Below are 21,887 nucleotides of genomic sequence, written 5' to 3' on the forward strand. Positions count from 1 at the left end.
GGGCTTAGCTACTTTGGCAAGAACTGAATGTTTTGAGAATGATATATTTAAGTGAGGAAAAATATCTAGCCTTGTGGTCAAGTGATAGCATCACATGTAAAACACTGTAGCATTTCTCTCTACCATGAAAAGCTCCCAGTTCTCTTAAGGGATGATCCGGATCCTCATCTGTCAAAGGTCTCAATTACACTGAAATACTGGGACAAAACAGAATTATTTATATGCCAAAAATCTTGTTCTTGAATAATTTTCTGTGTCCGCACAGTAGAGAATTCTCTGACACAATGCTTTTTTATCATTTTATCTACATAGAGCAACAGAGATTGATTTCAATATAGCTCTAATTTTGTAATTTTTTGTTTGTCTGCTTGTTCGTTTCTCTGTGGCTCTTGATGGGTTAATGTCTTGTCTAGAACTTTGTGGTAGATCTTTCCCATTTTTCTTGAAAATGCTATGTGAAAGGACACCAAAGGCTTCTTATATCTGAGGCTAAATTTTACTGGAATGCAAAAATTTCTTTAGTACCAAGAGAAGTCTTTTTTAGATGTGCTTTCAGCTTCAAATGAGCTCATGGATTCTCTCATTTTTTTTCTAATCTGTGCTCTTCTGCATCCTTCCCTCACTCTTGTCTTTCCTGTGCTACATCTTTAGAAGAAATTTCACATCTGAGCTTGCATGCTTACTCTCAGAGCACTAGCTATCTTTTTTTTTTTTTTTTTTTTTTTTATCACTAGTTATAGTGCACTTAGTGACTTATAGTGCAACAGAACAAACATAAATGAGCAGTCTTCCTTTCTGCTGCCTTAACACACTGCATTTAACAATGCAAAATGTACAATACCTACACAAAATATTAGAAACAACAACAAAAAATATATTTGCCAGATCTAAGTAATTTATTCATATGATATTCAAAAATTTTAGTTAAAATATGGGGATGTGGAATAAGACGTGGTGTCAAGAGGACAATTAAAGCCACATCAGAAAAGTTTTTAGGAGTGTTTCAAAGACATTATAAATTTGTAATTCTCTAATTGTGCAATTTCTTTACAAATCTATATCAAGTTGATTTCTCATATTATACCTGAACATACAATTAGTTGGCTAAGAACAAGGAATGACTTAGCTGCAGTAAGACTTTGAGATTCATCTATTGCACTTCATTTCAGAGCGCATATCCAAATGAAATGGCAGTATAGTGAATTGGTATATGCAGATTTTCAGCAGTGCTGAAAGTACAGCCTATGAATCAAGGTGATGAATCTTGGAAAGCTTTTATAAATTGTCAGGCTTTAAGATAACAAGCCAGAAAGATGTCAAAGAATGAAGAGTCAAAGAAAAGTCAGAAAAGGGGCTTAGAAGCAATGAAGGTATTCAGTGAAGGCTAAGCACAGAACAAGGTCAAACCAACTTAGGTAACCAGAAAGTATAAAAAGTATAAAACCTTTGTAGTTAGAGCCAGTTGGAAATTGGTTAATAGAAGAATGGTTCTGCCTGGAAGGGGATTTCCTTTGGTGAGGTACTTATTATTTGTGCTGGGTTTCCAGCCTGCAGGGGCAAAAATATATCAGGACAATATTTGTCCTGATATATTTTACAGGACAATATTTGAAGCTTGGGAGAAATTATGCAAATGGACTGACTGCCTTTTAGTGATTTTTATTATCATTGTTTTAAGTGACATAAAGCCTACAACACTTTCATGTTAGTATTTCTTTTTGCTAAGCTTATTGAACTAAATTATCTTCTGCTGTGTAGTATTTCTATATTACATTACTTTTAATTAGTCTTCTGTTTTCCACAGTTAACATGTTATTTCAAAATCAGTTCTTTGGAGCACTTTGTTTTTCTAAATTGTTTTAGATCATGTCTGAAGGACACCGGTAGGACAGTACACCCACTAATTTGGTCTAAAATGCACGGGTCTACACCAGAGTTTATTAATGGGGGTATATTTTTCTTAAACCATCTCCCAGTACATTGACAATTTACATAAATAACTTCCAACAAATAAATAAATAATACCTTGGTATTTTTCATTTTATATGTAATAAATAAATAAATCATCTTTTGTATCTCTGTTGCAAGTATGATACATAAATAGCTTTTTGATAACATGAGCATGCACATCCTAATGTTTTAGTAACGTACTTGGAGAGGGAAAAACAAACACACAAACTATATGAATATATTGTAGTTTCCATGGTTTTCATTACCTGGACTTGAATGCAGTCTGCATAAAATATGGTAAAGGCCTGAAAAACTGATTACAAATATCATCTGAACATGTTAGATTGGATTAACCCTTTCAAAATGATAAGGCAATTTCCTGTGTATAACATATTGCAAGTGCTTTGAACTGACAAATCATAATTTTATATTCCTATTGCAACGGCACAATGACATTTTTAAGTCTTTATGTAATTCAAGTGTGATCCTGCAAAGTGCTGGGTTTAAATATGATCTGACATGTACTTCATGTTTATTTAAGAGGTAATGGAGTATTGCTGACCTAGAAATTCTCCAGAGAATTTGTTGGGGTTAATGGCACTGAAGAGGTGCCAAGCCATCAGCACTGACAATTTGAATACATACTTGTAACAACAGTTTTGCAAGTTACCATTAGTTTCCAGATATGTGTTATAGCTACACAAACATATTCTTCTGATACCATTTTGCAATATGTTTCATCTCCAGATACTTGCTCGGTTTTGATTTTTTTTTTTTTTTTCTTTCTTAGTTTGAAAATGAAATCATTTTGAAGTTGGACCATGAGGTGGAAGGAGGACGTGGAGATGAACACTACATGCAGTTGTTTGAGTCAATGTAAGTAGTGGATGACTGCAAATGTCTTCAGAATGTGTTATCTTACTGTTCCTTCTTCTCAAATTGATGAATTTCTTTATAATAAAGTAAAATCTAAGAGGTTTTTCATCAAGGGACTGTTTCACTAAACCTGGTTTGAATTGTAGTTTTGCCCATTAAAACTGTTTGCATAATTGTTTTTCGGTATTTTGTGTTCCACTTACATTATGAAATTATACTTAACTTTATTTTCTCTACCCAACAAAGCAAAGATAATCCAAACTTTTTACTTTCCCCATTTTTGATTGTAGCCTTCCTTGTTTTTAGGTTGCACTAATAAGAAAAGAGCCTTTTGATCAGTCTGTCTTGCTTTCTCAATGTCTAGATATTGTAAAGGGATATGATTTAATAAAAATGTTTTGAAGAAGTTCTAAAAGCTGATATAGCGCCTCCTCCTCATCTTGGCTGTCTATGTTTTTATTCTCACACATTGTAGCTGTCTTCATTAGAGGCAGAGGCATGTGCAATTTGCGGGACAGTGGTGGTACCTTTGTGCCTACCTCTGAGACTTTGTTCCTGGCTTTGTGACTTACAGACTGTAGCAGTCTAACTCCTCACACACTTTTTCAAGCACCAATGACCTAACTAGTTATAAGTTTAAAAATGCTATAGCACTTTTGCTACATCAGAAACTAGACATAGGCTTTGTAGCATTGGCTGTGTGGTTTTGATGCTCTCTCTCAGTCTGCTACTTTGTATGTATTGTATTTTTGTGTGGGGGCATAGCAGTCTTTGCAAATTGCATCCCAGTTCCTGTGAAGCATGAAATTCCTGTGTATGCCACAATAGAAAAAATCTGTTTTTAAGGAAAACATAAGCTTGTAAAGAATACTCTACTATATGAGCAATCAATGTGTAAATACTATGTAAATAATATTTAATTATATTCAAATTAGAATCTCCATTTAAATCAAACATCATTTGAGTCAAACACCATTTAAATACTTGTTAGTTTAGCTTCCCTCCTATGATGAGACAAAGTATAGAGAGGCAGGCTTGAAAACAGTAATATTTTTAAGCTACAGAAAACTTCATTGAAACTTGTATGTTAGCAGGGAAAGATGAAGTTTTAAAAATGTCATTTTCACTTCCTATTATGCAATGACTACATAAACTGAGAGCAATAAACTGCTTTATTTTTGAATGTTTACTGTTTGGCTGCCAGTCCTAGGAGATGTTCAGACTAGCTCTTGGTACGACCTAGAAGAGGCCTGAAAATAGATAGTTGCTGCAAAGGCTGAACTATGCTGCCTGCCTAAACTGTCAGTACAATTCATCATCTCTAATACTGGGGATTCAGTAGACACAGTGGGCATTTATTGCAGTGCTTAGGTTTTCTTGCTGCTAGTAAGTTTTCTTCCGGACATCTATACTAAATCTTCCTTGCCTCAGTTTAAGCCAGTTATTTCTTGTTTTACCCACATAACGAATCATTTATTCTGGTTTTCTTCATAGAAGATTTTAAAAGAATGGAAGGTTGCTGTCAAGTTTCCGTTACTCTTCTCTTTAGGGTTAACAGCCCCAATATTTCAATTTATCGTATGCCATGTTTTCTGCACATTCCTACTATCTTTACAGCTATTTTGAAATACTACACTACCTTAAAGCTGGAGAAGGTATTCAAACTGAGATGTTAGAAATGCTAAGAGAAAAATATTCATTCACCTCTCATGTGTTACATTGTTTGCAATGTTTTCAGTTTACTCTTGCTTTCAATTATTTTTCTAGAGAACTGGTACCTATCCAGATAAATCCCATCTTGCAGCAATGCAGTTAATTAGTCTCATCAGCTATACTACATAACATTTGATCTTCCTGGTTTTCCAGGGTACCTTTCTTTCCCTTTGACTTAACTTTTAACAATTTTTCTGTCATTTTTTTTCACTGTACTCTCTCACACTCTACAATACATCAAGACACTTAAAGATTTCCAAGTCTAAAGATGCCACTTTATATTATCTTTAGATTTTTTGTTTCATCCTTGAAGTTCTCTAATGATGTATGTAGAGGGACAGTTGAAACAAAGGCTGGTGACCTGTCTGTGGTAGGACCCTGTTACCTCTAGTCATTTTTATTTTTCTTCCTTCACACTTTCTTCAGCCCTCTGTCCCCATCTGCCTGTCCCAACTGAATAGAGATCCAGTTAAATTGTGCTCCAGATTTTTTCCTTTGGTCTTATTTTCATCAACTAATTTCCTGTAACTGTGCACAGTTGCAGTTGTCACCTAAATGCAGATATTTAGGTGAGCCAATAGCTGTATTCTGGTGCTTACCTGTGCAACCAGCACTTACCCACACTAGTTGGTTGCTGCAAACTTGCCAATGCCTATTAAATTAAACAGGGTCAGCAGAAATCTAAACAGCAATCCTTGCTGTTATACATAGTTCTAAAGTCTAGCATGCATAATGACAGAATTATGTCCTCTCCTAATGAATGCTGTCTCAGCCAACAGCATGGAAGAGCTGGGATAATATGGAACAGATGAGAAGATGTTGTTAATTAGCAGAGTAGACAAGGCTACCCCATTAAAGGAAATGGAGGAGAATCAAGCTTCTCCTCAGGCTCAGATAATGAATCCTGACTTGTTTTAGTTACTAATGTAGGTGACTGTACTTGCCCTTGTTAGCATTTTACCCAGTTTCTGATACGTACGTATATAAAATAATTCATCCAGTGTAGTATTCCAGTCTTCTCTATAAATTTGAGGCCTTCTTACTTTCTTTTCCACAAATACCATTTAACATGCTCCAGCCTATTTTATTGGTTTTCAAGTCTTCAGATTCTTTAACATCCAGTTAAGCACAGTTAAGTTTGCTGTATGTTTAATATCAAAAGCCATGTTTCAGTAATTTAATTCTTTCAGTTATTGCTTCAGGCTGTTAGTCTTTGTCTTTCACATCTTGTACAATATAAATGTTTTTTTCAGGCACACGTACACACACTCTGTTTTGGGAAAATAACTCTATTTTCAACCTTTGGACCTTTCCTTTGGAAAGGAATAAACGTTAGTTGTGTTTTTATTCGGAGTGAGAACTTTGAGACTGGGTACTTTGCTGAAACCCCCCAAGCTTGGAGGGTTTCTTTGCAGCCAAAGGTATTATGAATATGTAGTTTCTGAAGAAAGTTAATGTGATTCTGAGGAGTAGAAACTTATTTTTGTGATTAATTGAAACTAAAAACTTTATAATGAAAGTTAAAAATTAAGAGAGTGTTTCTTTAAAAATTAATCATAAATTATTAAGTGAATTTGCATACAAATTGAGAAAAAACTAAGAGGCCAGGATAATATATCTGAAACAGCTCAACTTTAGCACACAGAATAGTTTCAGGGTGGGTTTTGCAATTGCTATCTTGGTCCTACCGTTTTTTTTAGAGGTGCATAGGAAATAACATTTGATATGTTATTAATTATATTTGCCCGATATACAAGTAATTACTTTTTTGCATATATAATATATATATACACACACACGTATAGGTCAATAGCTACACTTGGAATTAGATATACTCTTAAATCAGTCTAGTACTTTACTTTGTTATATTTTATATATGTAGTATTTTGTTAATGTAAGTAGGAATCTGCTGACAATTGTATAAAACTGACTTTCCTGTATTTTTTATCAAAAGGTGACTAACTGCATTTTTGAACCCACATAAAGTTTGTTTGCTTTTGCTTATTTCTAAGGGGCAAATTGCTTTGGTGTGGTCTTGTTAGTGAATGTCTTTTTAGACTTAAAATTTGTTGATTCAAACTTTCTACTAACAAGTAACCATACCAAGAGAAGGAAATAATGATTGTATTTTATTGTGCATGGTAGCCAAGGAAAGTGAAGTCTAATATTTATTTCCATAGCATGGCACTGAAGAGAACTGAATTCATGTTATACCACAGGTGCAATTTTACTTGATTCTGGAATTGTGGGTATTGCCTTGAATTTGCAGTAATTGTTGGACAGTAAAAATGAATACATATATATCACCTTGTATGTCTCTGGATGCCTAAATTATCAGCCCTCAAAGGGAATTTACAATGCAGTCTGCAGTTGCTGTAGCTCTAATACTATGTTTGCCTTCAGGTCCAAACATAGTTTCAGCTGATGGACTGCTGATTTTGACAGTACTCTAAAATAATTTTGTTTGTGTTTGCAGTCTTACAGAGTGTGCAAGTCAGTATCCTGGCATTTTTAACTTGGTTGAAAGCTTCGTCAACCTAGTTAAAGGTCTCCTGGAGAAGCTGCTGGATTACCGAACTGTGATGAATGATGAAAGCAAGGACAATCGCATGAGCTGCACTGTAAACTTGCTGGTATGTTCTCTCTTGTAATTCTTGTATGAGAATTTCATAATCCAGTCACCAAAGATGAAAGTAAATCTTACTGGAGAACGGATTGGTCTACAGTGCTCAAATAATAATTCAAACTTTTTTTATCCGTTTGCATAGATATATGCATAAATGTGCAACATTCATTCAGTTCTTCAATTTTGCATGTTTTATCCGCTTTTATTCTATGAATAAATAATGAAGTCCACTACTTACACACCTTTACCTGTTGATAGGCTTAGTGTAACAGTGAGTATTTGCAAAGTAAAGTTTTGCACAAGGAACTTACCTACTTACTGTTTAGCAGCTCAGCAATTCTGTTTTTTGAATCTGGGGAAGAAGCATGCAAGATACACCTGCACTAAAGTGCTGAAGATATTTAAGTCTCTTATCTAGTTGTAGGCCACCCCATCTTTTGTTCTGTTACTATTTCATCTTGAGAACATCACATACAGATATTCCTCCACCAGGAAGTTTACTCTAAGCAGAAAATGAACATTTATCAGCTTTAAAGGTGGAAAAGAGAACATGATGCATATATACATGCATATACTCACAGTTCCTTAATAATCACTGTGCAAGGCAGTATAAATTTCTGCAATTCTGAAGGAGGCAATCCTTGTGATACGTTTTGCACAGCCAATACCAGCTTCTATCATGGCCACCAAGTATAGCCAGAGCATGTGGTTTGTTATGTTAATGCTTTTGGATAACTATATTATCTTCTTCTCCAACAGAAAAACATTCACTGATGATTTCATTAATGAACTGGAAGAAGTATACATATATTATTAATTTGTAATAAATACAAGTACTAATAACTAATTAAAATATTAATTGAAGCAGCAGTAGTGCCAGGTTTAAGCTTAAGATAGTTTGTATGCAATGTGTGTCTTGCACTCTACTATTAGCAAGAAAAGCAAAACCTCAGAAAAATATTTGTATCTTGTGTTTTAATAAGAGATTAGGAAATAACTTTTAAATGTTTGTGTCTCTAGAACTTCTACAAGGACATTAACCGTGAAGGGATGTATATCAGGTATGGTGGCTGCTCTGTTTGGTTTACTTTGGAGATGGCAATAACGTTCTCTTATATATTATCTTATATTATTATTATATATTATTATTATTCTTTTATCACTGTACTTGAATTTCTGTTACTTAATGGTAGTTTACTATCCACAATGACTCTGTAGCCCTGGTTTCATTTATATTTTTAATCTATATTTTGTCTATCCCTCAGCAATTTGGTGTTCATTAAATGCATTCATTGGCAGCATTTTTTCCCCAAGCATGAACTTCTAGCTGATCCAAATCACTCAACATTCATTGTCTATTGCTTTAAATAAAGAAAATGTAGTTAGACCTGAGGTTTGATGGAGGGTGTATTGTACATTTAGAATGGCATGAAAAAAGTTCTCTAGAATTGTGCAGTCTGCCAAGTCTCTTTAAATATGCAACACCACATGTAGTGCAGAATTACTGCTAAAACATTTTTCTCTAAGACAGTTCTCAGACATTGCTGAGGGGGGCACATTTTACGTAGCATCAACAACTGGGAATAGTAACACCTTGTATTGCTTCAACAAGGTATGACAGTTCCTGTGTCAAAACCCCTGTTGTATGACAGAGTATGGAAGGTGATTTTTTTCCTCTCCCTCTGGCTGTTGGAAGATGTGTGACTTAAGTCCCATGGTAGGCATTGGTTGGGATGATAGCAGCAATGCTGCTGTAGGGATCAAGAAGAACACTGGCAATGTAAAACAGATATTCTGCACCTAACACCATGCTAAGTTGTACAGGGACCTGCTTTATCTTTCTCAACCTGTATTTTCCTTTTTTTTAATCCTTTACGGTTTTTTAACTGTTATGCTTGCCTCTATTTACATGCAATGTATTTATATGCAATCAAAAACTGCTACAGTGAAAGCAGCTCTTTTTATTATTGAATCATAGAATCATCTAGGTTGGAAAAGACCTTGAAGATCATCAAACCATGAACCTGACATACCAATTCCCATCACTAAACTATATCCATTAGTGCCACATCCAGGCATCACTTAAATACCCCCAGGGATGGGGTCTCCATCACTCCCCTGGACGGCCTTTTCCAATGACTGATTACCCTTTCTGTGAAGAAATTATTCCTGATATCCAGTCTAAACTTCCCCTGTCACAGCTTGAGGCAACACTGCCTCATGTCCTATCACTTGTCACCTCAGAAAAGAGACCAACACCTTCCTTTCAGGTGGTTGTAGAGAGCAATGAGGTGTTCCCTCAGCCTACTTTTGTCCAGACTAAACAACCCCAGTTCCCTCAGCTGCTCCTCATAAGTCTTGTTTTATAGTCCCTTCACCAGTCTCTTGCACTTTTGTACACAAACTTGAACAATTCAGCAGCCCTTTTGTAGAGAGGATTCCAAAACTAACAATAACAGTCCAGAAATAATGGGCACGGAGGTCTGACTAAGACCTCAAGTCGAAGCACTTCTTCCTCCTAGAAGTGGAGTTAGCAACAGTTCACACAAGGAGGTTAGCTCTTTCCCCTCCTTTTTTTGCATAATGTTTCTGTTTACAAGGAGGACAAATAAAAGTCTGAAAAAATGTGCGGACTTTAGCCTCTCTAAGAGCACTCTTGAGGACCCTTTGGGTAGTGACTACATGACATCTTTCAGGTTTACATTTTCTACAGTTTATCTAGAATATTTTTGATACTTAAAATTCAAGTCAGATTAGGATCTAGACTAACTCTTTTTCTCTCCTCTAACAGATATTTGTATAAATTACGAGATCTTCATTTGGACTGTGAGAATTACACAGAAGCTGCCTATACCCTTCTACTCCATACATGGCTCTTGAAGGTTCGATTTTCCTCAACCCAATATTTAACTAACCTTTTGCATTTTTCAAATTTGCAAATAAATAAGTGCCTTAATTTCTAATACTCTGCATATTAGTTACTTTCCTCAGGAGTGTTCAAGTTTCTACTTGCAAATACTGTCATAGGTCAAAAAACAATAATATTAATTGTTGAAATTTTACTTTCAATAAATGATTCAATGTCACATGTTGGTAAAACTAAATATGGCAAAAATATTTTGTCGAAGTGAAAGAGTGTATGCAAGTTCTGAAGCTATTTAGCTTCCTTGTGTTTTTGATTTTACTACTTTCTTGCTGTCCCACATGTAGCAATTATAAAAATTAAACACTTTTTCAAGTTATCACAGGGGGACACCTGACTTTCAATTTTAAATAGTATGTACCACAGTGACAAATTATGCCTCCTTTCTTTCATAGCTGCTAATTATTTTCTCTACAGCTAATATTTATTCTCATTGTAACTGATGTTTTCAGTAGAGATGATCGGTAAGAAGCATTTCCATTTCAAGGGAAAGTTCAAAATTTAAAGTTTTTTAACAAAAATTTAAGATTTCTTGTGGAATTTCTTTTTGTGCAGAACTATCTTAATTTTGCATTCCACAGTACTGTTTTGATTAAACTTCTTTTTGACTTCTCTGATTATGAAAAAGTATAAGGTGTATATATAATGTATTGGTGTAGAGAAAGATGATGTGCATGTATTTTATACAAAAAAAAAAATCAGTCAGGATGACATTACTTAAATAAAATGAAGCAACTTGCTCCCTTAGTTTTTTATTCAGCTCATTGGGATGGGGAGTGGAGAGGAACATGGTTTTAAAAATGTTGTGTCTAGTCTTGCTTATTAGCTTGAAGAGGTGCTGAAAATGTTCCCAGTGCCTTTCCCAGTATCTTTGTGGAAGGGTAAAAAAAAAAAAAGACTGGGAAAAAAAAAAAAATGCAGTATCCCAGGTTTGGTGAAGGTTTGAGGGGAAAGATATTGAATTCCAAAATCTGTGTGTGTTTTTTTTTGTTTGTTTGTTTGTTTCTGTTTGTTTGTTTGTTTGTTTTAAATGTGTTTTTTTTTCCTCAGTGGTCAGATGAACAGTGTGCACCCCAAGTCATGTCAACAGAGTTCCAGTGTTCACAGACCTATCGACACTTGAAGGAGAATTTGTATGAGAAGATCATAGAATACTTTGACAAAGGAAAGGTAGAGCTGTAGAGTTCTTTCACACCACATATTTCTTCTCGATGTATTATTTTGTGTTGTAACATTTAATGAATATTCTCTGAAGAAAATGTTTGTTTCATTATTGTATATGAAATCCTTTTTGAAATGTAGGTCAAGTAAAAATTGTGTCCTGAAGGCTTATTCACATGGTACATCTGTTCAATATGAACATGTTCTTTCAATAACCATATTTACAAAGAAAGAGGTCAGTGTTCCTGACAGTGCCATTGTCAGGCAGTAATAACAAATGTTGAATGTATTTTTCTATAATAGGGAAAGAATACGGACTACAGAGATTGTATTTCTAAACTATTCAGTTGTTATCTCCCCCCCCGTATTTTTTTTTTTTTTCTCTCCAGAGAAGTCTGTCTATTGCATCCCAAACATAAAATGTAGCTGTTTGATGTTAAACATCTGAGTTTAGTTCAGTTTCTCTGAAATCTGTTAATAAAATCACTGGTGGAACAGGAACCTGTCCCCCACCCCCAACACATAAAGCAAAGGATTAGAAAGCACGGAAAAAATCTGCAGCACTGGACAGTCCAATCTTATGAACCTGTAAGGACTTCCAGTCAGTATGTCTTGTTCAGCTGTAAGCAAGGGTATGAAGGGGGTAGGCAATTCATTACTGCTTCTTGCAAAATAGAACTGTAACACCCCCACAAAAGTCCCTCCTTTAACTCAGAAGGTAGAGGTTTTTCAGTGCTTCAGCAACGTCCAGAAAATTTAGTACCATTTAATACATTTTTTTTTTTTCCTGCCATCTGAAATAACTATGATGTAGTGGTCCCCACCCACAGTGTCAGAATAACCAATTTGATTTGTATTCTACCTAGTGTTCCTATTCTCCTCAGACACAGCAGAGTAGGTTTACAAGCAGCTGAACGTACCTCTCAGGCTAGAACTATCTCGCCTAGGGGTACGTAGCCCTACATAAAAATGGTCATAGTGCATATGACCACCAGCAACCTTACATCAGTAGAGAATTAGGCTCAGAAAAACTGTTTTGTCTCTTTTATTCCAAATAGAAGATTTGCAGAATTTGAGAAATATCCTCAAGAAAGGGAATTTCTGTTTGCTTTAGGACCATTTTTGTGCTGCATTCCAGAAGTACCTTTAGCAGATGAGAGCAACTGTCCTGGTCTTCCCATGTAGTTCAGTAATTCCTTACAGTAATTTTCAGAGGTAGCTATTAAGTAGTGTGGAAAGAAACAAGCTGTTGCTCTGAGCAAGTGGTAATTTAAGTGTAAGCCTTGTAATTTTTTAGCTGCCTAGGGGAGCCGTCATATGCCAGACTACCTATGAGTATGTATGTCTCAGAATTTCTTGTACAATGAAATGCTTTTTTAAAGAGAGGTGTATATCGGTCCCCTCATAAATTGCTCCTGTGCTTGGAGTATATTCTATATATTATGTACCATAGTGATTTATGATTGTTGTTTATTGTATCTGAAAGTTTAGGTGACTTTTGGTAACCTTGCTGTAAGAAAAAAAGTACGTTTACTTATTCCTTCCTGTAATGAACCATAAAATAGTTTCATTCTGTACATTAATCTGCTTTCCTAAAGTTTATGATTGTCTTGGGTGTTCTATTCTAAATACGCAGTTAATAAATGACTGCGATATAAAGACAGAATTATCAATACAACTGTAGCTAAACAGTGATGTGTTAAAGACTTGTTCACTTTTACTGGATTTAATTTTTGAATATGTGGTTACGTTGCAGATGTGGGAAGAAGCCATATCTTTATGCAAAGAACTTGCAGAGCAGTATGAAAAGGAAGTTTTTGACTATGAGCTTCTAAGCCAAAACCTGGTAAGATTATATACAGATCTTCAAATTATTTTTGTCACAAAAATTAGTCATTTAGAGCTATCATAAAGATAGAGCTGCTTATGAGCTTGTAGTCTACTATTGATTTTTAGTTAATTTGTCAAGGTATTGCATCGCTGTATTGTGAAATTCCAGTGGTAGAGGTTCATAAAGAGCTATTTATTGAAGTTGCATGGACATTATTGCAGTATTCTGAAACTCCTATAAAGGAGATGAGCATGTTCTCTTTTTGTGCAACAAAAAGATGATATATAAAATTGATGGGACAGGCTTTTGAGGCCTTTGTGCTACTTTATGTTAGAAAAAGCACCTGGCTGTATTTTTCCCTGGAATTTTAGTTAAAATTTTAGGAAAGAAATCTGTCCAAATCAGGTACAAGTGAAGTAATACATCACAAGGAATTACAACTAGGTCCAAAGGCTAGAAGGAAGAAAGGTTTTGATATTTATTTTTTTAAGCAGATTTAATGGAGGGAGTAGTTGAACATTTAAGTGAAATAATCCAAAAAGAAAACCCCAGCCCACATACCCTCTTTTTTTCCCACCCTCAAGATTCTACTCTTCCACCATCTTTACCATATGCTTATGGTTCATTCAGTAGACACCCCTGAATCTTTCTGCAAGAAAACCATGGGAATCAAAACATGATGTTCTTGAACAGTGTAGTGTGTAATGAAAGTTTTTTTTCTTTCTACTAAATGTTATTTATGTCTTTATGTTTTCATTTGTGATAATGTTTTTGCCAGTTCCATTTAAGTTGTAGTGTTGCACATCTCATCAGTATAGCACAGGAAATAAAAGCAGTAAAATGAAATGACATTTCATTTTTTTGAAAGACGTCCATGTTTACATCATTAATACCATAGCACAATGCTAGAGCAAAAGCGTGAGTTAAATGCTTACCTCAGAAAACATTTGAGGCATGGAGTTTTCCCAAATGCATTATTTCACTGATGTTATCTGTTACACGTACAAAATATGCAAAGTGTGGCTTCAGTAATTGCTTTTTTTCTTTTCACACCAGTAAGTTAAGGGTACACTTGATTCTAAAGTCAAATAATTGAAATTGAAGCCATATTCATTTAGCTAGGTATTATAGTTAATGTACCACAGCAGTGTCCTATGCACATTAACTGTTTATTGCTGTAGCTTAACAACTGATAATTGATTGCTCTTGCATATCAGCTTATAGCTATAATACTATTGTAGAGGGTGAAAAAAATAAAAAGAAAAAAACATCAGACATAATTATTGTGGTTGGTTTTGCCTTTAGATTCAACAAGCGAAGTTCTATGAAAACATCATGAAAATTCTGAGGCCTAAACCAGACTATTTTGCTGTTGGATATTATGGCCAAGGATTCCCTACATTTCTAAGGGTAAACCTGAATGCATTTTTTTATTTTTAACCTATTTTCATGTGCTTCTAAAATTATAGGTATACTCTACTGCTGCAAATGAGTCGCTGGGGATATTTGACCTGGATTTATATTTTTGCTTGGGTGCGAGTAAAAGTAACCTGAATATTTGATGTTTTCTGCTAAAAAAAAAAAAAAATCCTTTCTTACATACTAATGAATGAATACAATCAATATGGGGGCATTCTGTAATACCAAGCAGAAGGAGCAAGCAGAGCAAACTTAAATATTACTATTCAAAAACTGTGAAACTTGAAACCTAGAATGTATTTGAATGTATTTTAAAGCAAGAGACTCCTTTATTTGAGAGACAAGAAGCAAAGGAATTTCATTACTTTACTTACCTCTGTGGTATCTTTGTATTGATGCACCTGCAACTTCTGCCTCAGCATCATACAGCCCAAGGAATCTGATATAAATTTATTCCTTGCAGAACAAAGTATTCATCTATCGTGGGAAGGAATATGAGAGGAGAGAGGATTTCCAGGCACAGCTGCTGAGTCAGTTTCCCAATGCAGAGAAGATGAACACCACCTCAGCACCTGGAGAAGATGTGAAAAACTCTCCTGGTCAATGTATCCTTAAACCCATGGGAGATGAGAGAATGAAAGTGGGTTGGGGAAACCTATTTCCAACAGGAGTTGAGCCATGTGCAGCAATAATTTCCTGGTAGGGACGAAAGGTTCTTGTCGTGGTAGCACAATTTGCGATTGTACTTATGTCCTGCATGTTTCTTATGGATTGTTTCTAAGGTGTTTGCTCCGGTTTCTTACACAATTCTAAGGTGTTTTGTCTCTTTCACTCTTTGTTCAATTCATGTCTGGTTTACCTTTGCTCTCTCTGAGTGGAAAAAACAGAGATGAACATTCAAATTGGCTAAGGTTAATGCAGCAACTTGTCTTATTACCTCACATTCCTAGCTTTTGTGACAATATTAAATTCATTTTATCCTAGAATATTGTTTTGACAGGCACTGTACTTGGATATCACATGTATATCTTGGCAACAAAAAATATGTCTTTTGTCACTCTCAGAAATTTCCTAGGACTATCAATGCATACTAACCATTAACCACCTTCCAGAATGCCCTAAATTATTATTGTTGTTACTAAGTACTGTAACAGCTGCTTGCACGCATTTTTTTACTTCATGTTCTGTTTTAAAGCATTACTGGCTGAGAAGGTATGAGATCACCTCATTATATCAGAAACTTTTTTCATTTATTGATTTTCCTTTATAGATTTTCAAGGTAATATTATAACGTTTCATATATTATTTTAAGTTTGTTTTCATGCAGCCTGCTGGAGAAGTAATACTACTTTATTTTAACATTCAGACTGAACTAAGAGTATTACAGGCTTGTCCAAAATGGTACGTTAAGTTTGAGAGCCGCATTTCCATAAATTTCTTTTGTCTCTTAAATATATTTTTTTAATCTTGAGGATGTTATTCTATCCTTTCTTAAAGTATAATTTTTTCAGTTATATTTGCAAGTATCAAGAGATATATTAAATGAGAAAAAGTTACAGAATCTAACTGGAAAGCATGAGATTTTAATATTCTGAAATATGTAAGATATACAATATATTTATTTACAAATGCAATAGTCAGATTAAATCATAATGCTTCCAAGAAAAAGCAACTCCCAGGTAGATGGGCTACTCACATACAGATTTCAAAAACAAAATGCTAAACGTCATGACATTATACATGCTTAAAGCTAAGTAGTGAAATCGTTAACAGATGATGTTGATGTTATAAGTTGGTTTTTCTTTAAAATTTAATTAATGATTCAGTGTGATAAATTAAGCTGTAGGTGTTTGAGCTCAATGAAAAATAAAAACGCCCAGTTCAAAATTCATGTTAGTAAATTTTTGCTAGTAACTATTAGCATTTTTTCCCTTTTTGGCCAAGAAAACTCCACAAATGAAACTCCAAAGCCTGCAGATTTTTCATCAAGAAATGTATTTTTCCTTTCACAGCAACTAGTATTTCATACTGATAGTTAACAGTATGACCTTAACATTCACAATTTAAGACATACAGTGTTTTACAGTGCAACCAGTCCTAGAGGAGCAACCTAGGTTCAAAAATAAGGCAGTACCTGACCAAATTATAAAGTAAGTGAATTTCTATACTAGGTAAACTAATGGAAGTCAGTCTGTACTCCTAATTTGACAACTGTTATTTTGTGAACTCAGACATTTGCCAAGGAGTCTTAGAACTTCTATTGTCTTAGTTTATTGACTTATGTATCCCTTAGGCATTTCATGAAAGAACAACTACCACTTAAGGAATAACACATGGTTACAAGGTATGGTGGTATCCATGCTTTGGGTTCAAGATCTCCAGTATTCCACAGAGCTTCTGATACAAGTGATGAAGAGGGGGTTCTTAGGGGGTTACTGGGCAGTATGAGCAAGTTTGAATTGAAGGCTCTTGTACAATATAGTCTTGTTATAGTTTACCTTGCCAAGTGTAAAGCACTTGGTGGCAAAACGGTTTCCACTGTTACCACAATCAAGATTGTGTTGAGAAATAAGGGAAGTGAATTGTCCAAAATATTTTTGAGAAATGACTGCCTCTTTCTAACTCCTAACCCAATGCAGAATAGGTTCAACGTATTTCATTCTCCTAATTAAGCATTTTGATTAAATGTGAAAAATGATGCTTCCTTCTAATAGAACATACTAAAACACATCACATATTGGAATATTGGCTGACCTGATACACATGAGATTTTTAACTCCCAGTCCATTCTGCCTGATTTTTTTTGCAGTTTCATAGAAAAGATGTTAGACTAGAGGACAATTCCTAGTAGGGTAATTGAAGAAACCTATGGATTTTTACAATTGCAAACCTGTTCCACACGTGGATTCAAACCAACTTTCACCATTGTGTGCAGCCTTCTTTTTAGAATCTTTCCTGAAACACCACTAAGTTTAGAGTAGAAAAATATTAATTGCCTCCCCACACACACACACCAGAGTAAAAACAGCAGATGCAAACACGGATCTTACAGAGTAAGATAAATAAATGAACTGTGGTCCCAATTTCAACATTAATTCATTTTAAAATCAGAATTTCACAAGACACCTTGTAAAGATGTCCCGTTTGGCTAGATTTCAGTGTAGTGCCAGCCCCAGCCACATTTTGAACTCATAATGGATTTATTTAGGGAAGTGCTCCATACAAAGTACAGTCTTTTGTTACATAGCAGATTTAGTAATTGATCATCTCAGCTGCAGTATTCTGCCAAATTGTGAATTTAATCTAGTGTTAGAGGAAAGATTTATTCTTATGAGTGTACTTTATTGGGCACTTAATTATTAGTTATGTTTGTTGCTGGAAATACATTTGTTCTATCAAAAAGCTTTAAAATATCTGTCCTTTCAGATGGAACTGTATAAAATGATCTAGCTCGATATGACACTATTTTGCCACTATTTTACTTTTTTTTTTTTAATGTGTTTTTGTTTTGTTTTGTTTCTTCAGTGACGAAGATAGTCTTAGTAGGTGGGATAACAACTGTTTGGGGTCCCTTCATTTATGTGTTTCTTTAGGCTTCCAAAACATGGTTTAGCTTTACTGTAAGATGTTTCTGAGATTTTTTTGCTCTGCAAAATTAATTTGACATTGCTTTAAACAGAGCATAAAAACTAGAAAACAGAGAGAGATTACTTTATGTGGGCAACAGAATACTTATCCAAAACTGTAGCCAGTGCTGAAGAGTGAGTGGTTATGAGTCTCCTACAGGCTGAATTTGCAAAAGATTTCTTTATATCAACGTCTCTCCCTCTGCAAGTGTTTATATACATTTTCTTATCTTTCAAAATAAATTATTAATTATGGCTTTAGGTATTTAGTTTATTGAATAGCTATTGTTATGTATTGATAGCAGAAATGTTACACTTGGTTAAATTGATTTGAAATGGGACATGGCTGAAAAAAAACATGTTTCAGTACAAGCGAGTTTATCTTCTCTGTTCACTCAATTATTTTTTACAAAGTATACTCCTTTTAAGTGCTACTGTAAAGCAGACAAGCAGCGAGCGTGCCACAGTAATAGTACAAGAAAGTAAAAATCTTTTATAGACGTTCTTCTACAGTGTCTAACACTTATCTGGAAGTTTTAGCATTTTTTGTTACTGGAAATTGCATCCAGTCACAAGTTGAAACATATTTAAAAAGTAATGCATATTGGCCCTGGTTTATAGATACAGACAAAGTGGCTGTCTTCTGAATTTTCAGTAAAGTGTTTTTTTTTTTCTTTTTTTTTTCTTTTTCTTTTCCCAAGCATTGAATTTCCTTTCAATTAAAAACTCAACTGAGTTAAGATGAAATGTTTCACTGTGACAACAGGAGCCATAATTTTATGAATTCTGTATTTTACAATAGTCTTTTTTAAATCTTTCAGTTTTTATAAGTCCAACAATGTCCACCGGTTCCACTATTCAAGACCTGTCAGAAAAGGATCTGTTGACCCTGAAAATGAATTTGCTGTAAGTAAGCAAATTACACATTTCTGTTAGATATGACTGACTGAATTCTGATCTAGATCTTCTCTTAGTCTGAGATTGCTCATTACAGAAGTTGTATCTTTAAGATCTGGTTCAAAAATTATTAAATACCAGATTCCTCTATTTCAGCGCTATTCCTATGTACTTGGTAGTATATCACTGTTTCACTTGCAAGTAAGCATCGTATAAGGATATTCAATACATTTGCATTAGGCAGTAACGTTTTCAGGTTATGGTTTTCATTATGAAAGAAGATAACATAAGTAAATATCAAATGGTTTGCCTCTTGTAGTTTGCAATGCTTGTCAGCTCCCAACTTGGCAGGAAGTGGTGTATGTTGTCTGCTTTCATTAGTCCTGTGAAATTTTTACAAACTAGAATGCTGCCTATATCTTTTTTATTCCCACACATAATGTTGTAATGTTGAGAAATAGTCTTTATTATTGAAATATTCTAGGAAGTCTGCAACACCATGAATTACTTTTCAGTGTCATGCATAAAAAATGTGGTATGTTTCTATATTTTAGTTATACAAGTGTTTAAAAGAAATCAGATATTTTTTAGTTTACATCATGAAAACTACACCATCTGATCTGTATGGCTAAGGCTGTCCTCAGTGGGAACAGACATTTATTTCAAATATATATTAAAAAAGGGGGGGGGGGGGGGGAGAGAAAAAACAGTTGTATTCATGCCGACCATAATGTCACTGATTTCACATAACGAGCTTCTTATGCACCATTAAGTGTTTCAAATGCCACATCTACACTGACATCCAACCTTTGAACTTTATTATCAAGATTCATGATGCACATTGGCTTTATTTCCAGACTGGAGAGTTTTGAAACCATGTATATGTAGTCCTTGAAATTGTTTTACAAATAATTAAATGGTGAATGTCTACATTGTTAATGACAGTAAATAGTATCCAGACTTCCTTCAGATACATGGAAGTTGGGTAGAATGCATGGAATTGGAGTACATTTTCATTGCATACATTATTACACTTCTCACTACTGGCAGCTGAAGTATAAGATACCACATCTGCTGATACCGCTACAATAAGAAGCAGTAGGGCAAAAGTGGTATTTTAAAATACCAACATCTCATCTTGTTCAGAAGGCAGGGTGGGGAGTAAGAATGCTGGCAAGTTATTATAGGGCAATTTCTGCTTTTAATTGAAGAAATACTTTTTGAAAGCAGACGGAGACAGTATATGGGTAGAGAATGTAAGAGTAGGTCATTTGGTCATTTAGCCACAGACATTCAATCTGTAATGGCAAAGGAATGGATATTAAATTCAAGGTTCAAGGGTAATTTTCTATTTTCTCTGCTTTGTGCAGGCTTAGTGCCTGAGGATGACCTTTATCTGAAATCAGAAAATGATTTGTTCATATACACGTGCTGGATTCATTTTTGCAGTCTTTTTATGCAAAAATAAATATGTATATGTTTTCCATCTTCACTCTGACATTTCAGAAGACAGAAAAGGTTAAAGTTTAAATCCTGAAGTATCATTTTCTCCTTTATATCTTTTTTAATAGTCTATGTGGATTGAGAGAACATCATTTGTTACAGCGTACAAACTTCCTGGAATTTTACGATGGTTTGAGGTTGTCTCCATGTCACAGGTATGTATTAGCATGCTTACAACCTGTAAAGCATTTATATATATGAATCCTCATCTACAGAATACTTATCAAGTTTATCACACAAAGTAAACATTACTTATTTTTAAACATACAAAGCTGATAGCATTTGTTTTATTTTTCTACTAGTGGGATGACCAAATATTGATCAATATATGTTCCATCTGATTTATAGTTTTAAAACCAAACCCTAAGAGGATATATTCAATTTGATTTGCTGTAGTTTTGCTGAATTGTAAGAAAGTAGTTCATATGTATAAACTCTAATAAAAATTAAAAAGTTGTTTTTATCTCTGTATCAAGCTTAGAAACTATTACCAGAGATCAGGTACTTGTTTTTATTACAAGTTCTATTAGTGATACTGTAGTTTCATTTTATTGACCTGCAGCTCCTCTTCCAAGTTCCTCATTTAAAAAAAAAAAAAAAAAAAAAAAGAGAGAGAGAGAGAGAATCCTGCTTCTCTCATTTAACCTAACCAGCTAACTTTTTTTTTTTTTCCCTTCTAATTTCCTCATTTTCTCTCTACTCTTTTACCTGCACTTTTCAATGCAGTTTCTATCTACTTCCATGCAGAATGATCTGCTGCATGGCACAATCTCCCTTTTCTCCTCAGAACTTTTCTCTGAAACACTCTGTTAACTTTCTATCTTTATTTCATGCTCTTGCATTGTCCGGTCTTGAACCCCCACCATGTTTAGCATCAGAGGTTCACGCCCCCATTCTAGTTTGAAGGGTATGAGTGTTAGGGTTTCTTTTTGTTTTGTTTTTAAGAAAAGTTTAATTTTCCTATTATACTCTTTTTTTTCTTTTCCTCTTGTTATTACACGTCATGGCATGTTACAAAGAAGTTGCTTGGATCAAAAGACTTTGTCATTTGCCTGGTTTGTGTCTTGTAGCATTATAAAGGCAACATCATTCTCTGAGTTTAAATCAGCCACTGAATGAGCAAAGACTCAGCACTTCATTTGCATGTTCTATAATGTGCCTAACTCATCAGCACAGGGAATGGCATACTGATACACCCAAGGATGGATTGCTACTCCTTGCCCTGGCTTCAGCTGGTGCATTCTGTGGGTTTGCCTCTTCACAACACCTCTCCTGCATGTAAAGCAGCATTTCACAAGCTACAGACACTACAGAGAGGGTGTGCTTCCACGTGCACAAAGACTGTTTACATCTCATTATGGA

The 21,887-nt window shown here is 34.6% G+C and overlaps 1 protein-coding gene across 1 annotated transcript in view; it reads left to right on the plus strand.

Moving 5' to 3' along the window:
* The window catches only part of DOCK2 (dedicator of cytokinesis 2), a 188,221-nt gene that overhangs the window by 150,893 nt on the left and 15,441 nt on the right, over positions 1–21,887 (plus strand). The window contains exons 34-44 of the mRNA XM_035338697.1: positions 2,741–2,826; positions 7,016–7,172; positions 8,186–8,226; positions 9,957–10,047; positions 11,139–11,258; positions 13,006–13,095; positions 14,386–14,490; positions 14,963–15,104; positions 16,568–16,649; positions 18,947–19,031; positions 20,594–20,680. Coding sequence (XP_035194588.1) covers positions 2,741–2,826; positions 7,016–7,172; positions 8,186–8,226; positions 9,957–10,047; positions 11,139–11,258; positions 13,006–13,095; positions 14,386–14,490; positions 14,963–15,104; positions 16,568–16,649; positions 18,947–19,031; positions 20,594–20,680 — 1,086 coding nt within the window. The remainder of the gene's footprint in view (positions 1–2,740; positions 2,827–7,015; positions 7,173–8,185; positions 8,227–9,956; positions 10,048–11,138; positions 11,259–13,005; positions 13,096–14,385; positions 14,491–14,962; positions 15,105–16,567; positions 16,650–18,946; positions 19,032–20,593; positions 20,681–21,887) is intronic.

This window comes from Oxyura jamaicensis, chromosome 13 (assembly GCF_011077185.1).
Source record: "Oxyura jamaicensis isolate SHBP4307 breed ruddy duck chromosome 13, BPBGC_Ojam_1.0, whole genome shotgun sequence".
Classification (NCBI taxonomy): Eukaryota; Metazoa; Chordata; class Aves; order Anseriformes; family Anatidae; genus Oxyura; species Oxyura jamaicensis.